At 38.6% G+C, this 22181-nt stretch overlaps 1 protein-coding gene across 1 annotated transcript in view; it reads left to right on the top strand.

Annotated features, from left to right (window-relative positions):
• Window positions 1-22181, top strand: part of SULF2 (sulfatase 2) — a 177098-nt gene that overhangs the window by 104323 nt on the left and 50594 nt on the right. The window contains exons 3-5 of the mRNA XM_026086242.1: window positions 3937-4118; window positions 5758-6005; window positions 12219-12458. Coding sequence (XP_025942027.1) covers window positions 5831-6005; window positions 12219-12458 — 415 coding nt within the window. The 5' untranslated portion in view covers window positions 3937-4118; window positions 5758-5830. The remainder of the gene's footprint in view (window positions 1-3936; window positions 4119-5757; window positions 6006-12218; window positions 12459-22181) is intronic.

Genomic DNA, 22181 nt, shown 5'->3' with positions numbered 1-22181 from the left:
GCAGGGGCCGAGGCGAGGCGCTGGGGCCGCGCCGCTGGGGGAGCTGCGCCCCGCTGCCGCGGAGCGCGGGAGCCCCCCGGGGGCTCGGGTCACCGGCGGGCTGGGCGCTCCGTGCCGGCCCGCTCACGGCTCGGTAGCTGCTGGCCCTGCTGGGGGGGAGGCGGCCCTGGGCGCCCGGGTCCCCCCCGCCCAGGCCCCCTGCCCGTGGTGGGCGAGGGGTGGCCGCGCCTGGGCTCTGTGCGCCTCGCCAAAGGCAACTGGTGCCTCAGCACTTCGCTCCTCATTTCGTAAATTACCGTGTGCATCCGGGTAATGTATGGGTGTAAGTGTCTGCGTGTGTGCATATAGACCACGGGTTTTTTTTTCTGTATACAACTATAAAAAAAATCTGTTTACTAGATAGGATGCGTCTGCATAACAGTAACTGTTCTTACCTACTGTTCTTAAAGCTCTTGCATTCATTCACTTTGGTGTTTTTAGTAGTAAAATTCTGTAGTTATTGCTGTGCTTAATGTAACTATCTCTAAAGCTAGTATATTTTTGTAGTTTATAAATACATGAAGATAGCAGGTATAATGGAGAAATAACACTAATCTCTATCAGGTTGTTATGGGGTCATCACTGTGTGTATTGCAGAAAAGTATGTTTATTAGTATGGATGTTGGGGATCCAAATAGCAATTTAACCTCCATGAGGACTAACTAAGTATTACTGGGAAGCTCTGCTGTAATATATAAGCAGTGTAATAGAAAGAATCATATGGATTCATGGAGAGTATACCACGCTATTGAAAGTGGTTTTCTTTAAAGATCCTAGGGAAAATAACTGGATTTTTAAATCATTATGTAAAATAAAGTTATAGATGAGGGGAGAGATTCTGCAGTGAGAGTAAACCTTCCCTTTATAAATGTTTAGCTTTGATATAGAATTCACTAGCGTAAGGGGAACAATTCAAAAGAGCGCATGCGAATAGTGATTTAGAGCTCTTAGAAGTCTGGAAGCTGGGTTCCTCACTTCTGAAGGAAAGGGCAGATATTTGCAAATAAAAGTACTTTAGCCATAGTTTGTGTAGGTAAGTGAGTATAGCTGTAATCTTGAGAGTCATATTTAGCACTGGGGGTTTCATTTTGTACTTTCTTGTAAACTTTTGGCTGGAAGAAAAATCAGTATAAAACTACAAGAAAACAAAGCATGTCGTTAGATTACAGCACGTATCATGATTCTAGCCTTCCTTCCCCTGGGAACCCGTTTGATTACAAACAAGAATCCTCCCAATTCACGTGTAAAATTGCTTTTATCTCCTACAAACAAAATTTAATAGTTTTAAGTGATGGTTAACAGTTTTAGTAAAAAAGGAGCATCATAACCAAGCCTGGGATGCACAGCAGTGACTCAAGAGTTAAAGGAGCAGCAGCACCTCAGAATCCATTTAACTGACGAAGTGCTTGTTTAATTGGGTTGGTTGCTAGGGAATGGATCCAGCACCATGTATTTCTATGAATTTAAACATTGGCCAAATGGCACACCTAAGTCCACTTAAATAATGCACCTGCTATTGGCTCGGCCATATTCAGAGCAGGTGTGAGTTGCTTTTTGCAGTTGTCCTTTGTGGCTTACACACTGCTATCCTGCTCCATCGCAGCTGCTAGCAAGCTGAGCTTGCCTTACCTTTTTTTTTTGGGGGGGGGGGGGAGAGGAGGTGCTTGTAGCAAGCCAATCTTTTAAGATTCAGTTATTGTAAATGTAACATATTTTTGATATAGGAATTAGCTTGTTAAATGCTTGTGCCTTTCTACTACAGCAAGAGTCGGATTCTACTACAGCAAGAGTCAGATTCTGCTCTATGTTAGATTAATACAATTATTTGACTACAGCGAAGTTGCACTAGGTTTACGCTCAGGACAGTCGTGCTAGTGACTGTAGGAAACGTTTCCTGTTCAGTTGTACTAGCATGAGCAGGGTTGGGAGGGCTGGCGGGTACAGGCGACTGTCGGTTGCTACAGTTTCTCGCACAGTGCCTGTTACATCTGTGCCAAGTAGTGCTAATCAATAGCAGGTTAAAAAAGACCATCTGGGGGTAGAGCTGACACCAGCCATCCCTGTGCATCCTGCCTGTGCCACAGTAGAGCTGACAATAATGACTGAAGGCAATGGTGAAAAAGGAAAAGAAAAAAAAAAAAAGTCCTTCCCTGGTGTAAATGCTACTTGGGAACAGAACTTGGCTACATTGTTTGATAAATAGAATAAATGCAGTAAAATGTGGTTTTGTCTCCTCAACATTTTAAATGTGAGTTAGTCTTAATGTCCTGTGTGGCTGCACGGGAGAACTGAGTTTGTCTCTGTTCTCGTTCCCCGTACAAGCAGGAGTGAGGAACAAAAAGAGGCAGCTGTATCTAATTTAGACAGTGAAGGGAGTCAGGGACTTGTTAGACTCAACCGTAAACTATGGAAAATAAGAAGACCAGACTTTCTCTAAAGCAGCCTGCTAGAAGGTTTCATCGGCTTAATAAAGCTTGGCTAGATGCCCCAGCTGAAGAGCATTTCATAAATTTCTGATAGCACTTGCCTAAATATAAAACAGGAGTGACCAGACTTGTCAAGTTTATATATGTAGGCTGGAAGAAAAGAAGAGGCATACCTAATTCTCATGGGAGCCGCTGCAGATTAAGCATCTCTAATATTGGAGGATGGCCTGCAGAGGCACATAAAGCAATGGACCATCTGTACCGCTCAGATCAAAATGCATCATTGGAGAGGGTGCTATATTAGAAGTGAAGGCAGATCGGGGCATTGCCGTGGAGCTCTTCTGACTTCTGTTGAGTCACTGATTAAACTTCTTGACAGAGATGGGGAAAGAATTGTGAAGAGAGACCTTATGTCATATTTTTTCCCTGAAGTTCGCCAAAGACTAGGGGTTAAAAAAAAAAATCAATCTCCATTTGACCGCTGGCAGTCTGTGCAAGGGACTCTTCTGCTGCCATTTTGAGAGCTATTTAAAGCTGGCTTTTAGATTTCACTGCAAAATATGCTGTTAGCAGTGCCCTATTTATCTTGTGTGAATACACATTACAAAAAATAGGTTATTTTCTAAAATTGCTTTAATTTTTCTTACCTAGTTATTGGTATGAGTTTTGCACATAATTATATGCTTTGAGCTGGTTCCTAGCAGTACTTACGCTGATAATAATAGGAACCTAACACATCAGATTAGCTGAGAAATGTGCGGTGAGGAGGGGGGCTGAGGAGGAGAGAACAGGTTCGGGAGAAGATGCCTGTTGCACTTGGCATGAAGTTCTCTCCTCCACCCGCAGTATCCGCTCAGAGATAACTGTAATTCTTTTAACCATAAATATAGAAGCGTGGATAAAATAGCCGTGGAAGAGCAGTTTATGTACCTCCCCAAATGCGCTAAGTATTTTATTGATAGAGAAGGAGCTCTCTGAGCTGGGGACTACTTTTAGATACAGCGGAGTGAGAGAGGGGGAAGAAACTACGAGGAAAAAGGCTGAGGGGAGAGAGGCAATGAGGCCACAAGGTTACTTCCAGGCATTTGGCTCAAAGAAGTGAGGAAAATGCGAGGAAGGCTGTCGTTTGCACAGTACTTTTCCCTGGATATAGGTATGATCAGATATAACAAGAATGCACAGCCTTCTACAAGCTGCAGGTCAGCAAAAAGCCGTTACTTAGAGAAGCAGTTAGCTAGTATAGAGCAGAAAAAAAAAACCAAAATTAACCTTTAGGACTTTGGAAAAATGCGTGTGTAATGAAAACCTCTATGTTATCCTTTCAATTTTTTTTTTGTTTATGGAAGTGCATACTTGGTCACTTCTGAAGAGCAGGAGCTATTTCTCTGCTGCCGCTCCCCAAAAGCTGGTGTCCAGGAATATATGCCTGCTAAACTAACTTTTTTTTGTTTTTCTTCCCCTTTTGAAACAGCTCCAGGTTTGCCTCTCAGGCTGCTTTTGACTACTCTAGATAGTAGCGACACATTGAGTCTGACATGGTTCTTCCCAGTTGTACTGCTGCAGATGGAATTCTGAATGCGAGGAATGAAAACTGATCAGACGTGTTGGTGCTCCTGCTGCTATAGCCTGGCAAACCTCTGAGCAGCAGCAGAGGTACTGAAGTTGTAACTATAATTTTAGGAAGTTTTTCCCCTTTCCCTATCCATTGGAATAAGTGCTAAAACTTCTGAAAGTAATTGTTTCTATAAAGCAAGTTAATATCACCCACCTATGAAATTTATTGAAGGGACTAGTAAGGCAGAAAGATTTTTCTTTTCCTTAAAACCTTATTAGTGTACTCTTTTGGAAAATAGCCTTAATAAATATTGCATCATACTATAGTGATGTATCTGTTGACTTGTATGAAAATTCAGTATGTATTTTTAAATAAGCGTAGAAGCTGAGTATAATTTTTCAGACCAGTGGTTTTGCTATTGCAGGAGAACATTCTTAATCAAAGTTTATCTCCAAGAGCAGACACTGACAGAGATGAAGTAATAATGTGGCTATGGAATAATCTGCTGGAGGAAAAACTGTTTTCCCAAGTGGCTTTAGGAACAGAATAGCCAGTGTATTTCTTTGGGTAAAACACACTGCTAAGTTCTTTCTGCTAAGGCATTCTGGTCTTTACGAAAAGCAGATAGTCTCCCTTGTGTCATTTTTAATTGATTTCTACTGCATTACAAGAGATCATTGGCACCAGTCCAAGAAAAGGCAGGCAGCGAGTAGGGAATTCATCAAAAACTGGCTCATTGATCAATGGATCTGAAGAAATAATTAGCACTTGATATTTTCAATACAATTTCATACTGGTATTTTGACTTCTGACAGCAAGAGAAAATCCTTTTATACCAGAAGATCACCAACCAAACTAAGATTTCAAAAATGCTTCAATATATTTATTCATTTTTAGGGATATCCTTGTAGGAATCACTAGGAATTTTTTATTGACTCTTAACAAGTGCAGGATCAGAGTGTTGTGCTCTGTTTTGCAAATAAGTCAGTTTTGCAGTATTATATTTATGATGGAGAGAAGCCATAGGCAGTGCAAAAAACTTCAGTGCCTCCATTCCCCAAAGTTTGCAGGAGTGGGCCTTAAAATGTATTTATTAATAATAATAAAAAATAGGGAAACCAATAGATACCGTGAAAGGATATCACAGTATCATCAAAGCTGTAGTAGACTTCAAACACTATCATCCCATAGTTCCAAGACTCGGGCAGCCCGTTGCACTCTGATGAAATCTGTAAGAGAAAACGGTTCACATCAAGTCCAAAATAGCCTTCTGTTTGAGGATCCTCTATGAGTTTACACGTGTTGTTAACTCCATACGTTTTACTGTAGTCCCATTTTAAAATGTGGATAGGCATGTTTTCCTCTTCAACATCTCCATTTTTGATACAGTAAACAAAACTGTCAACTCAAAACATCCCAAAAACTTAAGGAAGAAGGTTGTTTTTAAAAAGTATCAAAGCAAAAATTTTGATCCCCTGCTAAATTCTTGAACCTATTGCTAAATTTCAGTACGGAGTAAAAATTTTGCGGCATATGTAGTTAAAAACTTATGAAATGTGAATTTTTCAAGTTTCTACTTTACTTGGCCCTAAATAAAACTTCAGGTCCTTTGTTTTTTTTCTTAGGAGTTAGATTATTTCAGGTATATTGTATTTTTACTTCTTTGAGGAGAAACTTGCTGTTCCTTTGTAAAGGTTTTTGGGGGGAAATAAATGTTGTTTTTCATCTCCCTTGCAGCAGCTCTGCAAACAAAAAAGAAATAGAAGACGTTAACCCACCTTGTTCAGAGAAAACACTAAATCAGCACAATATGGCACAGCATAGCATTGTCCTTGGATTATTCATGATGACTGTTTTATCACTGTTGGATGGAAGTTCAGCTTTCCTGTTAAATCAGCGTCTGAAGGGAAGATTTCAAAGAGACCGTAGAAACATCCGTCCAAACATCATCCTTGTTCTTACTGATGATCAGGATGTAGAACTTGGTAAGAGCCTAAGATAAAGAGAATTTTAGCTAACGAGTATGGTACTGCTTTTCCTTGCAACTAGATTTTGCTTTCAAACTAATTATCTTCTTTTTTTTTTTCAATGTGGAAATATGATAGAAAGAACAAGTAGTAAAAGTTAAAACTTACATTTATGTGGAAAATACTTCGCAGTTGCATGCAATTCAAGGATAGCAAATGGAGTTTCAACCTAAAATGTCAAACTTCCTGTTTCTGTGGAAACGTGAGATTCCTGCCTGTCTGTGTTCATCTACGCGCCCAAACTGCTTCTGGCAATTGCATGTGTAACCTGGGAAGCTGCATGCCAAAGCAGTAGGTTTAAATTCATAAATGATTATTGCACCATATAATTACCCAAATTCTTTGTGTAATTGCAGACATTCATTGCAATTACAGTTTTAATTTTAATTACTTAAATGTTACCTAACATATACATACTGTTCTCGCTATTGTCCATTTAGATGTGTAGTTAATTACTGACCAAAATCACTTAGTATGCAAAGATTCTGCTGTCTTACTCAACAATATGTTAATTGTTGAAGAGATGAAGATTAAACATACGCTTTGCCTAATGATTTGGAATAATGAATTAACAGAGTTTGGGTTTTGTTCTGTTTCCCAAACAAGCTTATATTTACCGAATGTTATCTGTATTTAGGAGAAGTGATTAAGACAAAGCAGTTAATATTCAATAATTTTACATTATAAATACAGTTTTAAGTGGGTATAAAGCCTGATTCATCTGAAAGGTGAGAGCTTGTATATGTGTGGTTTGTTTCTTTTGAGGGTTGCTACATCAAATTTGTACTGTAGATGGAAAAAATCAGAAAACAGACCTTGCAGAAAAAATGGAACGAAATAGTAGAGTTAATTAATTTTTATTATGTATACAGTTATCCTTCTAAATGAGAGGTTTATGACAGCAGTGTGGCAGTGTTCTTACAGGTGCTTCCTTTTGATCAGTGTTACTGCATGTCTGCAATACTGTAAATTTTGCAATTTTTTCAAAGAGAAATCTTGTTACGGAAGTAACTCCACAAATACAAATTTAGTTCAAATGAGCAAGATCAGAAGGATTTCTTTGCTTGTTACTGGTTTTTGGAGGAAATGATTATTTTGGTCACAAAAGACAAAATACAAAAAAAAGCAGTTTCAATAATGTATATCAAAAAAAGATCTAAGTACATTATCTTGCAGGCTCAGAAGGTGGTCCTAAAAAATTTATCATTTTCCGCTTTGCGCTAGCCTGCTTGTTTCTGATGCAATTGCCAAAGTCCTTTGGGCAGTGTATTTCTCTTCTCTGATAATCTGATGCTTCCCAATTTCAAGCATAATGGGCATGTGTCCCTTCAAATTAGGATCTAACTGAAGAAAATCCATTTGATGAAGCTGAGATTTGATATTCCTCATTTGCCATTAATGGCTTCATGAGACCTAATATTTGTTTGAATTAATTTTTATTCTTGTCTATTGTCTGGTGAGCTGTCCGAGTTAATCAGAATTGCCATTTGTGGGGACTGCGGTTAATGTGTTTAAGAAAGGTGGAAACAAGATGTGAATTACAGATAAAAGCTAAGGAAAACATGGAAGCTATCGAAGAGTAGTAGAGAAAGCTCTGCATAACTGAGATTTCAGCTATTTCTAAGAATGTTCTGTAACTGATGGATGTTGTAGCTTTTATTTTTGTTCTGGGGCTACTTTTGAAGCAAAAGGGAAGGCAACACCATTTCAAGTGCTCTAACAGCCTTCCCTTTATTTAATTTAGGATAGATTTAATGATGTACCAGCAGCAGGTGGGGGTTGCCAGAAGGAGATGTCCTTTCAGGAAAGGAGTTCACCTTCCTTTTCTTTATTTGTACTGCTGTTAATCATGTGTTTTACTTGGGAAGCCAAACCCCAGCATTATATTGAAAAAAGGAAGGACTGATGAGGGACTGCTGAAGGGCATGCAGGATCTCCAGGTCACAGGAGAGCCGGTGCAAATTGTGATGGATACAAATGGGAGAAGGCAAATGAGAACACCAAGAGCTACTGAAACATATACACTCAGCTGACTGCCTAATCAAGAGAGTTGTACTGACAAGCTGAATATAAAGAAGAAGAGGAATATATTGACGAGGAGAAAGAATTAATTAGAACCAAAGATCTTTTTTTCCCCATTAGAGCCATGCAAGTCCAAGTTAGTCTAATGCTGATGTCCCCTGTGTGGGAGACTCAGCATCTCCAGTTTAATTAGATTTGACTACCATGTTGCTGTAGTTTAACCAACCAGCTTATTTAGTTATATCTGGAGAAAGATCTGATTATGTAGAAGACATTTCAGTGATGATAGAGAAATCTTAGTGAGAGGAGATTCATATGCTCCTACCTGTCCCACTGAAAAACTACAAATGTGGCACAGAAGATACCATTTCTTAGTTATCATACATGGAGATTAGGGCCTTAGAGCTTCATTAAAATGAAACGCAGGCAAAAAGAGGAATTGAAGATGTGAAAAGGCTGTCTAATAAGGTTCAGATAGGATGCTAATAGGCTTTAGGGGAGAGTATTAATTAACATTCCAGGGGTCCAGCTAACATATCTGCCTGTGGATATTTTGGAAATTTTGCTTCAGAGTAGACTAAGTCACCTGGAGCTTAATATAAGGTCCTCAACTGGAGCTCCTTAAAACAAATGTTAATTAGATTATATCTGACAATAAAATACAATTAATGAGAAAGTCAATATTATTTTTTAAAACAACTGTTAAATTGATTTTTTTTTTTTTTTAGCAAATTTCTGTTTTAGCCTCATACTGAGCAGTTAATAATGCATTCTTGTAGTAGTACAGATAATTATATTCCAGTACTGGATTTTCATAATTCTTTTTCCTACATAATATAGGAAATGTACATTACCAGAAATCTAGGAATACCTTTGGAGAATTGAATGTATTTAAACATTTTTCGTTATTAGATGTTCTTTTGTTTGTAACCTTTGTAAATATAATCAGCTCCCCAGGATTATAGCAAAGATTTTTTTTCTAATATATTAAAATGTGAAATTAAGTTCAGGAACATATCTATTGCGAATAGTGGGCAAGATAAATTTCTTCACACTGCTGTCACTGATGATGAATTAGATGATGATCTAATTGGGCATTTCTTTAGTTAACAAGAAATATAAACAATATGCAATATTGTGCATCTTACAAATCATGACAAATGTGCATATAAAAATCTGTGCATTTTGTCTTTAAAGTTGTTTTGTGCATTCAAATTGGAATATTTCTGTGTGAATACTCCTATCTATCCTGAAATCTAGATTGTACTGAAGAAGATATTTACTGCTGTCAGTTTAACTCAAACTTTCTGGGTTCCTGGGAAGTTTCTTTCCATCCTGATCACTTTGGCTCTTCCAGCCTCCATTCTCAGTGAATGAGAAGACTAGAGGTGTGATCCGTCTTCCCTCTCAGTTTTGGGGTAACTAGGTTACATGGATGTTTGGATACCTTTTAGCTTCTTCACATTTGTAAGCTTTTCCTCAGTGTCAAGACCTGATTAAAAATATGTGCAGTTTTAGTGTGTTTTCTCCATTTTATTAGTCAAAATATCCATCTTATCCCTGCAGTGAACTTTGAAGAGACACTAAGCAAAGTTATGGATACCACACAAATTCCTAGTGGAATTTCAACCTAGTTCTTGCTTCACTTTGTCCAACAAGCAGCTTGAATGCATCGAATTGTTAAAACGCTCATATTTTTCACAGTAGTCCCATGGATTTTTTTTTTTTAAATAACTTAGACATTTCAGACTTAGTTAAGTCGTATTTATTTCCTATCAGTGATTTTAAGCAGGTAAAAGACCATTTTCTGAGTAAAATACTGACACTTCAAAGCATAACTTCCCTTGGTACATCAGCTAATGACACACCAGAAGGTTTCCAACTCAAGAAAAGGTGGTTTGGTGAGGTTCCAGTTGCTGATTAACACGTAACTAATCTTCTGCCACAGAAAAATCAATTCCTACTTTTTTTTCACAATTCCATGTTTGTATTGGAAGCAAGCTGAAAAAAATAAGTTTTGGTTGGCTGGTTTAACGCTGTTTAAAATATTTAAAGCTGGCCTATTTAAGACTTCACAGAAGAGTATGCTGGATTCTTACCTTCCACTGATCTGTCACTCTGCATTAGCTCTCAAACTGGGGAAGCAGATTAGATCATATGTTTTTGTATTAAAGACTGTTGATATATAGGGCCTTGTCATTACAGCACTTTTATTAAAGGAGGTTACTGACCTCAAGGGGAGACTTAACATATACTGTTATTTATCCACAGATGCCTCTGTCATTTGAAGAGCTTGTTAAATTTTATTTTAGTACTGGGATGACAAAACAGTTTTTTGGTCTGCCTGTTTGTTCGTGGGCTAGCTCATAAGACACCACAGAGGAAACATTCACAGTTTTCAGGCTCTCATAACTGACTGTTATAACTGTAATTGAGTTAGTGCCTTTGAGGAAAGGGAGACTGCTCCCACACCATGCACTTTCTTATCCTGCACTTCGGGGAACAAAAAAATGTTGCTTTGTTCAGAAACTTGCTCTTGATATGTGCAGTATAACAGGTTCTGAAGGGGGACTATGATAAACCTGCCTTTGCTCTTGTGACAAAGTGATGTGACAGGGAAGGGTTTTGATTTGAAAAATGCACAGATCTTTTATTTATTCATTCAAATGAAATGATCTCAAGAAAACTAATGCCATGGCAGTTTAAAGATTAAATGACCTACAGTAGCAGTTAACCTTCCTTCATGGTGCCAGAGAGTCAGATTTCGTACGTGCCTTATGACCATTTTCCCTCTAGGTTTTGACTCCTGGTTATATCAATGTGCCCTGTATCAAACCGACTTACTATTGCAATTTCATAATGAAATCCCTGCCTAAAGAGCTTAGAAGAAACCTAAGCCCATTATTGACAGAAACAACATACAGTTTGTGCCAGATGGTTGCAGGATGCATTGATTAAAGCTGAACTATTAATTCAACTCAACCTTGGTAAGTTAGCCCCAAACCAACTCCAGCATGAACCCATGTCCTCATCGCCTTGTTGTCTGTTGGCTTTCCCTGTTCATTACAGGAAGGGAGGGCTGGTGAGGGAAAGGTTTACTCTCCCTTGCAAGGTCATGCTGGTGACAGGTATCATTATAATGTCTTTGGAAAATGGAAATTCTTCCTAGATCAAGAATAGCTTACTCTGATGCAGTTTTAATGATCAGATGCTAATAGATGAGGAAAACTAAATCTCCTTTTTCTTCTGATCCTTGATATTCTGTTTAAGAAAGATTCTGATTTGGATAGCAGATTTTGCTTGATGGATGTCTATGGTAAAGATTCATTCTGAGTCCAAAGCATTGTCCTAAATAGGAAAAGGAATAGCCATTTGGCAGCAGTGTGGCTTTTAGTAATTGTTGGCAAAAAGGCTGAGTCCCATTACCGCAAGTCATCCAAGTCCCTGCCAGTTAAACTTGTTTGTTTGCTTTAGGATGATGGCTATAAACGAGACAGTGTTATCTGTCCCAAATGAAATCACCAACAATTCAGTTCTACTGAATCAAGCCTAAGAAAATTCACAGAGTTTTAGGTAACAGCATTACCAAAATTGATCAAATGGATAGATGGAACTCAGTGGGCTGGTTAGGGAAGTTCTGATGAGGGCTTTACTCTGCCTTCACTTTGATGTAGAGTATCCATACCTGCTAATATCTCATACTAGGGAGGAGAACGTTTTATTTCTCAGCCTTTTGCAGAAGGTTGGCACAAAAGATGTCTTCTCGGACCAAGGATTAAATAATGCTTAAGGAGAACATAGATTTTGATCAGGGTTGCTGCACAAGGTGAATTTTATCCTCAGGCCACGTTGTCTCAGCCTTGTTCATTCGGAGTTTTGCCTTCAGCTACTGGAACAGCAGTAATGGCTCCAGAAAGGCTGCACAGAGTAACCTCTTGGCTACAGTGGTAGATGTTGAGCTTGGAGAGAAAGACATTCAAAATATGTGTGATGGTCTATGTCAACAGGTTTGAGTCAAATCTAAGTTAGGATTTCAATATTTGGGCCTTCTTAAAGCAATGGGGGAACCTTGATAAAGAGGAGAGAACTCTTAGCTAGCTCTTGTGACTGAAACAGGAAAATCCTTCTGAGATGGTTTTCTTCTTCCAGGTTCAATGCAAGTGATGAATAAAACGAGGCGGATCATGGAACACGGAGGTGCTCACTTCATCAATGCCTTTGTGACAACACCCATGTGCTGCCCGTCTCGCTCCTCTATTCTTACGGGGAAGTACGTCCACAACCACAACACTTACACTAACAATGAGAACTGTTCTTCTCCGTCCTGGCAGGCTCAGCATGAAATACGAACATTTGCGGTGTACCTCAACAACACAGGATACAGGACAGGTAAGATCAAGGTTGGCTCTATCTGAAAGCTGCCTTAGACCTCTCAGTACAGAGGCCGTTGTTTATAACCTTTTAATTTGTTCTCCTAGAGGACTGCAGCAATGCAGAATGCCAGAGCTTCAGCTGTGCCTGTAGGTTTAACTTCATTTTATTTTTTCTTGTAGAAATTAAAAAAAAGGACTTTTTCAGAGTCTGGGAAGGTTAAAATATACGTGCTCTAGGAACAGAGTATCTTGTTATATGACTGAACTCAAGGTACAGCACGTAAAATATGCCCAGCAATTACCTGAAGTGAGTAGAACAGACAAGAAAGAAAATATGGAAAGGAATTAGTTACTTCAATTTTTTGTAAAAAAGATGTATTAATCAAACTAAGAATACAAGAGAAAGGACTGATCCTTGTTCTGTGCTTTGGGGCAGAGCTGTCAACTGGATTGGTTTCTCTAGAGAGTCCGTTCCTAAAAAGGTGGTTAAGATAAATCACAACTGGGGAGTAGTCTGCAAGATCAAATGCGCTCCTGAGAAACAAATGATCCTCTTTGTGTGCAATTCTCCTTAAGAATAAAGATCCTGTGAAAAGGATTTCAGAAAATATGGAACATTTGTTTCACGCCTATTTTCTTCTTGTGTTCTCCAGACGTAAGATATAGGACCTTGCCCATTGCAGTGTTTTTGTCTACTTTGCTGTTGACACCTTTTGTCATGTTGAGAAACAGGCATAAAGCTGAATCTGTTCATATTATTTAAAGTATATACAGCATAGTATTATAATTGTTATTTATAGTATATGTTTGTGCTTTGGATTTGTAGTACATGATGCTTGATCTGGGTGAGGCTTCTAGGAGCTAGAATATATCTTAAATAGTATTTTTAACTACCGTTTTTTCTTTTTAATCATTCACATGAGCTTTGCATGTCATCACCACAAAAGCTTGGTCTTAAAACAAATAGGTAATTTCCTTGTTTTGTTTTTCTAAAATAAAGACCTGATTCAATCTGGAAAGGAATAAACTAGGGAAAGTGCACATACCTAATTAATTGTTTGCTGTTTCCCGCCATTTGTCATTCCTGGCATTAACAGCAATGATCTTATAAACATCACACCAAGGTTAATGTTTTATTCTTTACTGAGCATTTGTTTTGTGTTTACTGATATTTGTCTGTTGTAATAATTGTTGTATTTAGTGATGATATTTCGAGCTCCTGCAAGTTTCACTAACTTCCACAGCTATTGTAGGTGTCCTGGTGCTCATACATCTTAAATTTTTTACATTAACTTAATATTTAATTTTAGGCCCAAGATCTTAGTGACTCTATATTGTATTTTCAGTCTACCACCATTAATTTGCAAACTAAAGGTATTGGAACACACAGAAATAGTGCTTTCACAAGTACAAAGTGGGTTTCTAATCTTCAGGTGTAAATGAGATCCTCATGAAGTTAAATGTATTTTATTATACAAATTTTAATGAAAGCTGCCATTGTTGGAGACTTCTGTTCATTTCTGATCTCTGATTAAAGTCTAGAGTTTACCAATATGAAAGAACTGTCAGTAGTATGAAGGTGTGTTTTACCTATTTTTCCCAAAGATCTGATCAGAATTACCTGCTTTAGAAACAGCAGGACATTATACTTTAGAAGCTTTGTTCAACGCAGTTTCTCAGTTTTCAAAAGTAATCTGCTAAGGAGAGTATTTTGGATGTTACAAATACAGTTTCTGTGAGATGGGAACCTCCTTGAACATTATTGCAGTGAACAAAAGGAGATCAAAAATCATAGGAGTTCATTTGTAGATTTTTTTTTTTGAGGTCCACAGTGATATTGGTTAACCCTGCAAAAACACGTAATTTAGCTTCTTGCTATTTTTTAAGAAAAGACCATGAGAAATAAAGCCTTTTCAGCATGGCTCTGATATGCAAGTTCACAACGCTGGAGTGAGGAAGCTATTATTTTGGGAGGGAGGTTGGGTTTTTCTTAATTCATAACCCAGGCTTTCTCCCTGTGTCTGCCTCTTCTCTTTTCACTCTCCTTTAAACATGAAGGAAGAAATTCTACTATCCTACTGCACCTCACCTTCCCTCAGTTTCTCTTTCCTGCCCCTCATTTCACGTCTCCTTGCCCGTATCTCTGCTCACTGTGATCTCTCTATGTTTTACTGCTGTTGCAAAAGAGGATTCTGCTGTGACCATTCTTCCAGCATTGTAGTATTTTTCCTGTGGCAGTGGCATTGGTGGGTTTGATTTGTACAGACTTGTCCAGTTGCCAGATTTGTGCTGCTGCTGCCGCCTTTGGGAAAGGTGCCGGTGGTATGCAGGCAGGAGGCGTCAGCGTGCTGCAGGATTCTCCTGCACAATTTTTTGAAAGTAAAAAATGTGAGAGGAGATAGAAGAGGTATGACTTTCCTGTAATTGTTTCCCAGTTTCAACCTTGGTTGTCACTTTTGTATTTTTTCAACTTTTGTATTTTAAAAAGTTTGATATGCTTTGGGTTAGGCACTGGACTAGGCAAACTAGAGGTGAAAGGAGACTGAGCTCGAGGGAAGTTCTGTCATTGATTTTTAACAGCCAGGATATCAGCCATCATGAGAAGGCTTACTGTCACTTTATGTGGTCAATTAAAATAAATATCATGACAGTGCAAAGTCTGGCTCTTCCTTCTTCCGCTAAAGCCATTAAGACTGTGGGTGTTACAGGTACATCTTCCTCAGCATTAAGCTGTCTCGCTGCTAAAAAATGCCAGTGTCATGAACAGCGACTAAAAGGCTGTGTGGTCTTTACATAGGCGGTTCACGTAGCTACCAAGTTCCTGATCTCAGTATGTTGAACCATCAGTCCCATTCTGAAGAGCTTCTCATGTCATTGCCCTATTACACATTGTGGAAAATTATGCAAGAAGGACAACTTATGTAAACATACCAAGTCAAGTGATGAATTAATCGTTCAAAAAGTCCATGTAAGCAACATCTGAATCATCAGTAACTTAAAACAGTGGGTACTAATACTTCAGTTGGGAGCAGGAGATGATTAGAATGTAAGAGAAACAAAGAGATCCTGTGACAAACATTTCTGAGCGTCAGAGAACTCCTCTGCCAAAGGCTCCTGTGTAAACATTTACAGAAAGAATGCGCTGTTTTCTGTGAATATACACATCTCTTTCCATGAGACAGCTGCTAAATTGCACAATGCATTGTTGCATGCTTGTGTCCTGCAACAACAAATGCTGAGATGTTTTATTGAAACACAAATTTAAACTTTCCCGTAGACATTACTTAATGAGAAAAGCTTCTCTTTTCCATTTGCCTGGCTGTCTGAATGATTAGGTCTTAAAACTGGGGACTGTTTCCAGAATATTTTGTCAGTCTTATCTGCAGTCAGGAAATGAGAAGACATGTTTATCTTATTAAATTCAACAGAATTAGGGATGGTGGGCCAAATTCAGCCTGGCAGAAGGAAGCGTTTGCTTCAGTGAATCTTCTGTGAGAATTCTGTTAATTTATATTAGGACTTAATGTGGCTCAGTATGCAGCAAATGCAATACAAATTTTGGCCAACTTACCATCGTCATTCCTATAGAGCAATACCCTATGGTACAGCTAACCCTATTCAGTTAAATGAACCTATTAACAAGGCAAAAGCTACTTCTTGTGTGGTAATGGCTTGGTATCTCACTCTGCCCATACTTGAATTATGCAGAAAATTAATAAATGCTGTTTTGCAACATTTATATATTTTGAACCTAGAGAAAAGTCATTATGGGAGGTCTATCTCTGCCATTATAAAAAATTTCCTGGGAATAAAAGTAATAATCATACTTAGCACTTTCACAGGGCTTTACAATAATTAACTAATGAATTCATTAAAATTCAGTGGCAATCTTCCATTTCCTCCCATTAAGATTAGACTAAGAAGATACAGTGACTGACTGCATTCAAATAATTATTTTTCCACTTCACTGTCTGAGCCTTTGATATTTTAAAATGATTTTAACATTAAATTGTAAGAAAGAGGAGAAAAGGCTATTGGTAAATGTTTATTAAAGGAGGAATGAACCTGAAAAATATGTGACCAGATTGTAATGTCCAGATACATGCCAATAGAAAATTCTCAGGTTATCAGTTCTCTGCTGCAGATTTTGTTTTTCGCTATAGTTGCTGGTTACTATTTTTGTTGCAGAAATGTTTAAAGACTTAACTGAAGTTGATCTCTGTGTATAATTGTGCGGTAGGGGACAATCGGTGACCTAAAGAGTCAAGGATGGATAGAGGTGGAGACAGAATAGTGAAGTACTTTCTGCAAGGTCACATGCAGGTAAACAGCAGTTAGGAAGAGAAACAACTCCATCCACCCTGCAGTTACTCACACTCCAGTGCCCTAGCCGTTATATACTCGCTAACTAAAATCCACAAGATAGCCCATAGCCCAATAAAACTTTCCCAAGAGTCTTGAGATGAATGCATCCACAACAGAAATAAGCCACGTCTGTGGCACCCTTCTTTCCAGTCATATTTTCTTTGACTCCCACCCTCTCTCTTACTTTTTCCCCTAAGTCTATCTGTTTTCAGTATAAGAAGTAGACTGTGAAGAAAAACTCATCTTTTCCTCCCCCACATAAAGTATTCTTCTGATAGGTTGCCACCTCTAGCATTTAAAGTAATGGTTTTGTCATACTGATTGGTATCATAATGAAATGATACATATCATTTCAAGCAAGAGCAATTCATAGCCTGATATTTCTTCAGAAAGAGGATTGTCGTCTCATATTCAAAATAGTGAAAGCTAAATAGAATAACTGCACATTTGTTTTTCTAGAATGCCAGTTCTTTTGCAGAAATCTTTCAAAATGATCAAAGCAATGTAATTGCGGAATCTACTGTGTACACTTTTCCTAAGCTGGTCTTTCCTGTGTGCACAAAGGTGTGAATGAGGTAGATGGCCCACATGATTATATGCTTGTCCTATACAGCCGTCATACAAAACTTAGTGGGCAATGGACAAGCTTAGTGATACAGAAGTTCAGAGATTAAACAATAAGTTGTATGTCATCTTTTAATAAAGTGCACAGCAGAACAGCGATGATCTCAAAGCCTGGCCAATGCCTTTGGAACAGAGCTTGCAGACAGAACCTTGTGGCAGTCCTGTCACATTGGCCCGTCCTCATGCGTTTCTGTGCATGCCAGTGGCAGGAGGGGGCCCGAGACCTGTGCCTCCCCTGCCAAGTCGGAGGTAACAGCGCTTCCCAACCTCACGTATATGTTATGTATTATGGAGATATTCAAAAGCTGTCTAGATAGGGTCCTGGGCAACATGCTCTAGGTGACCATGCTTGAGCAGGGAGTTGGACTAGATGATCTCCAAAGGTCCCTTCCAACCTCCACCATTCTGTGAGAGGATTATACATGTTTTGGAGATGAATGCATTTAAGAGTAAGAGGTCAGTGAGTATAAACAACCTGGGTATCAAATTTATTTATTTTTTAGGTAAAAGGTGAATGTATAGAAAATAAATTACAGTAGAACCTGGATTTCTTCTTTTTCAGTGAATATCTTGTTGAAAGCAATTTTGTGGTTGTATTGAACTGAGGTTGGAGTTTTCTCTCAGTTGGATTCAGTAAAGGTTTATTGTTTTTATTTATGAATTAATGCTTTTACTAGTGTTTCTCCCAAGTTTATTGCTAGGTGGAAGAAAACAGGCTTTGTTAAATATGGCAAATGTTTCTTCTTGCACAGCATTATCTCAGAATCTCTCTGGAACTTGGCAATCAGGCATTTTCTTCAAATCCTATAGACAGAATGAATCTGAATGAAACTCTTTTGGAGTTGACAAAATAGCATGGTGCAGACTTTGGTATTTTAATAAAGGTTCAGCATTAAGCTGGATAAGCTCTTGCTTGGGCTGCTTGTTATTAAAAAAGGTCTGCCAATGCACTGTTGAGAAGGTTTTTGGTTTTTATATGTGGAGGAGGAAATGTTACATATGAAGAGTGGAGGATAAATCTAAAGGTTAGAATTTTTCTGTGGCCATTGGTATATGAAAGGAGGGAGTGATCCCCATGGTGAATGTTTAATGAACTGTCTCGCTGCTGTGGTGGTTTTGATGTTGGGAAGCATTCTGGGTAAAATCTGAATGGTCAGTGCTGGCCACCAAGGACTGAGCAGACTGAGGAGTGACAGTGAGCTGTGTTGTAGAGCAGCGCTCTGAGGCACGTAGCCAGCATTCCTGCTTTCTCTTATACTGCCAGGGTAGGAAACTATGCTGTTGTGACTCTCTAACCCATCTCCTACCAAATGGTAATACAGAGTCATGATAGGAAGATTTGTTTTCTTTTTTTCATTAGCTTTTGGACTGTATGTGAGAGCTGTTCAGAAAGATATTTGTGCCTTGCAATTCTAGTTCTGCTAAATTTCCATAAGCTGTGCCGTAGGCATTAATGAAAGGGGGCTTTGGTCAAGTGACTCCACGGGGAGTTTGCTCACCTGAGAAAGATGGGCAGCACTTGGCTCATTATCAGTGTTCTTCTATCTGATTCCTTGTTGACCATTTCAAGATTTGGCTTCATCTGCTCCCCTTCAGCCAATTCTCAATTCATTAAACGGATTTTCGCACTGATCCTTGGCCACAGCTGAGGAATGTGCAATACCAGCTCAGGAAGAGGAACAAAGGTGTCATAAAGTTTATTTTTTCCTGCTAGATATCAGACTAGTCCCCTGGCATAGCAAGAAAGCCTGTAGGCTATTCTAATTGCTCTGGCTACCAGTCACCGTAAAATAGGGTTCTTACAACTAGTTTCATGAATCATAAGAATAATTTTTGTCCCAGTTACAGATAATAGTGGTGTGCATAAGAGCCTTTATTAAAACTCTGTCCCTAATGTCCCTGTGGTGGTGGGTGGAACATGAGATCTTCAAGAAAAGTGTGTGTTATCAGTGTCCTATAGAATAGAGAAGAATTGGGGCATCATGTGCAATAGACCGCAATAAAATGTGTGTGTCTCTATACTTCTCTCCTTAGTCTAATTGATTAAGTGCTTCAATGAATTTATCATTTCAAGGACTGTTCCAGACGCATGAAAGAAAAGAAATAGCAAAAAAGCACTCAGAGACCAATCTACCTTAGCAGCCTGAAATTGATGGCAGTAAAGGGATCTGGAAACAAAATGTGGTCTTAAGCTCCACTTTTCCTCCTTGAAAATATTCTAATGTTTAAGAACCCACTGTATATTTTAAGCAGCCCTTTAGAGTTAGTTCAGTTATTGAGGTATTGATACTAATGCCACATCTTTTAATCTATGCAGCCATGTCCTATTTCCTGTTGTCACTAAAGGTGCCAACTGGAACCATTCTGTTCAGGTGACTTCAGCACTCCAGACTACTGTTTTTTGAAACACTGGTCAGTTATTTTGGTGCATAATGAGAACTGACGTCTCCTAGAAAAAATTCTCCTGTGGGACCAAATTTAAAACCAAATTACAGGTTTTTCTCTCTGATCCCCCATACTTATACTGCTGTAAATCCATTAATTTGACTGGGGTTGATTCCATTATACATTGTCGGTTTAAGAGTGTATTTGGCCATGATGTGAATACAGAACACAGAACTGAAATGACCTTTGGGCTTACTGCTCATTACATGTGCATTTAGTCATGCTGAGAGTGCTTTCTCACCCGCTTTCCTCTGATTGTCTTTTAGAGGACAAAAAGTACTGAAAGTAATTTTTGCTAGATATATAGCAGAAATAATATCAGAAATGCTTCCCCCCCCCCCAAACTGAAGAATTGCTCAAATTTAGCTAATTGTTCAACTGTAAGCTGGAAAAAACTAGTATCAGATAGAGTAGCAAAAGATCTGAGAGGAGTAAACAAATCTGTATGAGTAACTTTAAGACTGGCAACTTGAAACCTAAGTTGATACCTGAAAAGATGGCTGTTAAAATAAAATAAAAAAACAAGAGAAAAACAGTATTTTAAGAACTTTAATTAAAGTACTTAATGCACATCATTCATGTTTAAATATAGAGAGTTAAGAGTTTAAAACGTGAGTTTAACTTTACATTCATGATGGTAAGTGCAATTTAATGGTGTGCTAATAAGACAGAGGATAGATACAATTAAGTAGCATGGAGGAGGTGAAGGGATGACTCCAGAAGGGGAGATGTGTGGTATAAATTCTGAGCTTAGTGTCCAGCAGTAACAAAAAGCTGAAATTTGCTTTTCTCAACTTCAGTATTTATTAAGAGAGCATGAATATTTACAAATACAGTCCTAAATGCAAAAATCCTGGAATCGTATAAATTTGACTAAAGATGGGCCTGTTAAGTCACCCAGTCTATCGTAGGATCACCAGATAATTCAGGTTCAGGAAGGACCTTGGGAGGTCTCTTGTCCAGCCACCTGCTTGAATCAGGGTCAGCTGTAAGGTCAGACCAGGCTGTGGAGGGCTTTATCCAGTCTGGTCTTGAAAACCTCTGAGGATGGAGACTCAACAGTCTTTCTGAGCAACCTGTTTCAGGGCTTGGCTGGCCTCTTTGTGAAAAAGTTTTTCTTTATATCCAGTCTGAACCTCTTTTGTTTCAATATATGCCAGTAGTTTCTTGTCCTCTCGTCATGCACCGCTGTGAGGAACCTGGCTCCATCTTCTCGATAATCTCCTCACAGGTTTTGAAAGAGCTATTTGATCCCCCCAAAGCCAGGGCGGCATTGCTCCTTGGAGTGTATTTTTTTAGTGCACAGCCTGACTTGCCTTCCATGGCACAGGAGATTTAGCTTTCACTACTTCCCAATGGAAGGGAGTGTATCGCTGTCAGGAAGTTACTACCAGTTGCCCTGTTGTACATTCCTTTCTTAATTTCATCCTCTTACCTTATTTAAAATGAACATAAGTACCATGATTGTATTGTTAAGCAAGCTATTAGTGAAATGAATAAGTGTTCTCGACCAGTAATTAACAGAGCTGTGTCTAAAGAGAAGAGTAACGATGAGCAGAATCAGAGCTGAACTGCCAAATCAGGGAAACTGAATGAAAGACTGAAATTCTGGGTCTAATTCTGATCTGTCAGTTTGATGCTGGTGAATCTCCGTTGACTTCCACAGCATTCTTTCTGACGGCTTCGAGTGTGAGAGCATGACAAGGTCTGTCAGGTATAACTCTCAGTGTTGGGCAGCCTGTATGGAACAAAAAGGGATGAATGATCTCTGGCATCATTTGATTGATCCATCCTGAATTATTTTCTTAATTTCCAATTAAGTGCGAAGATACATAAATATCCTTTGTGGATACATTAATTTTCAAAAGGTATTTTTAGGGAGGTATTAAAAAAAGAATTACTGTTTAAAGAAGAAAAAAAAAAACCTTGCAGAGTTTGGCAGATGATATAGATAGAACTAGCTTGTACTTTTCCAGTAAATGGAGCCTCTTGGAACATTTTTGAGACTGAGATGTCTGTTCATTTGATTTTGCTTTTATGCAACATTTAACAATATGCTAGACTACTTTCTAAGCAATGAGCTTTGGGCCTCATGTATCTGCAATTGCATTATTTTCAGAGCAGACCTTTATTAATTGGGAGCATAGAGCAAATTCTTGTGTGTTCAGTTTTTTTCCTTTCAGGAAGAGTTTAAAGAAAACCAAACCAAAACAAAAGAAACCTCTTGTAAAAATTCTAGTCTATACCAAAGAATTTTCCAGGTGCTTATCATTGGAGTGGGACTTAGAGAAAAGAACTTTATAAG

This window comes from Apteryx rowi, unplaced genomic scaffold, assembly GCF_003343035.1.
Source record: "Apteryx rowi isolate R43461 unplaced genomic scaffold, aptRow1 scaffold_0, whole genome shotgun sequence".
Lineage (NCBI taxonomy): Eukaryota > Metazoa > Chordata > Aves > Apterygiformes > Apterygidae > Apteryx > Apteryx rowi.
The sequence above is the reverse complement of the archived record's forward strand: the minus strand, read 5'-3'. Positions and strand labels throughout refer to the sequence as shown.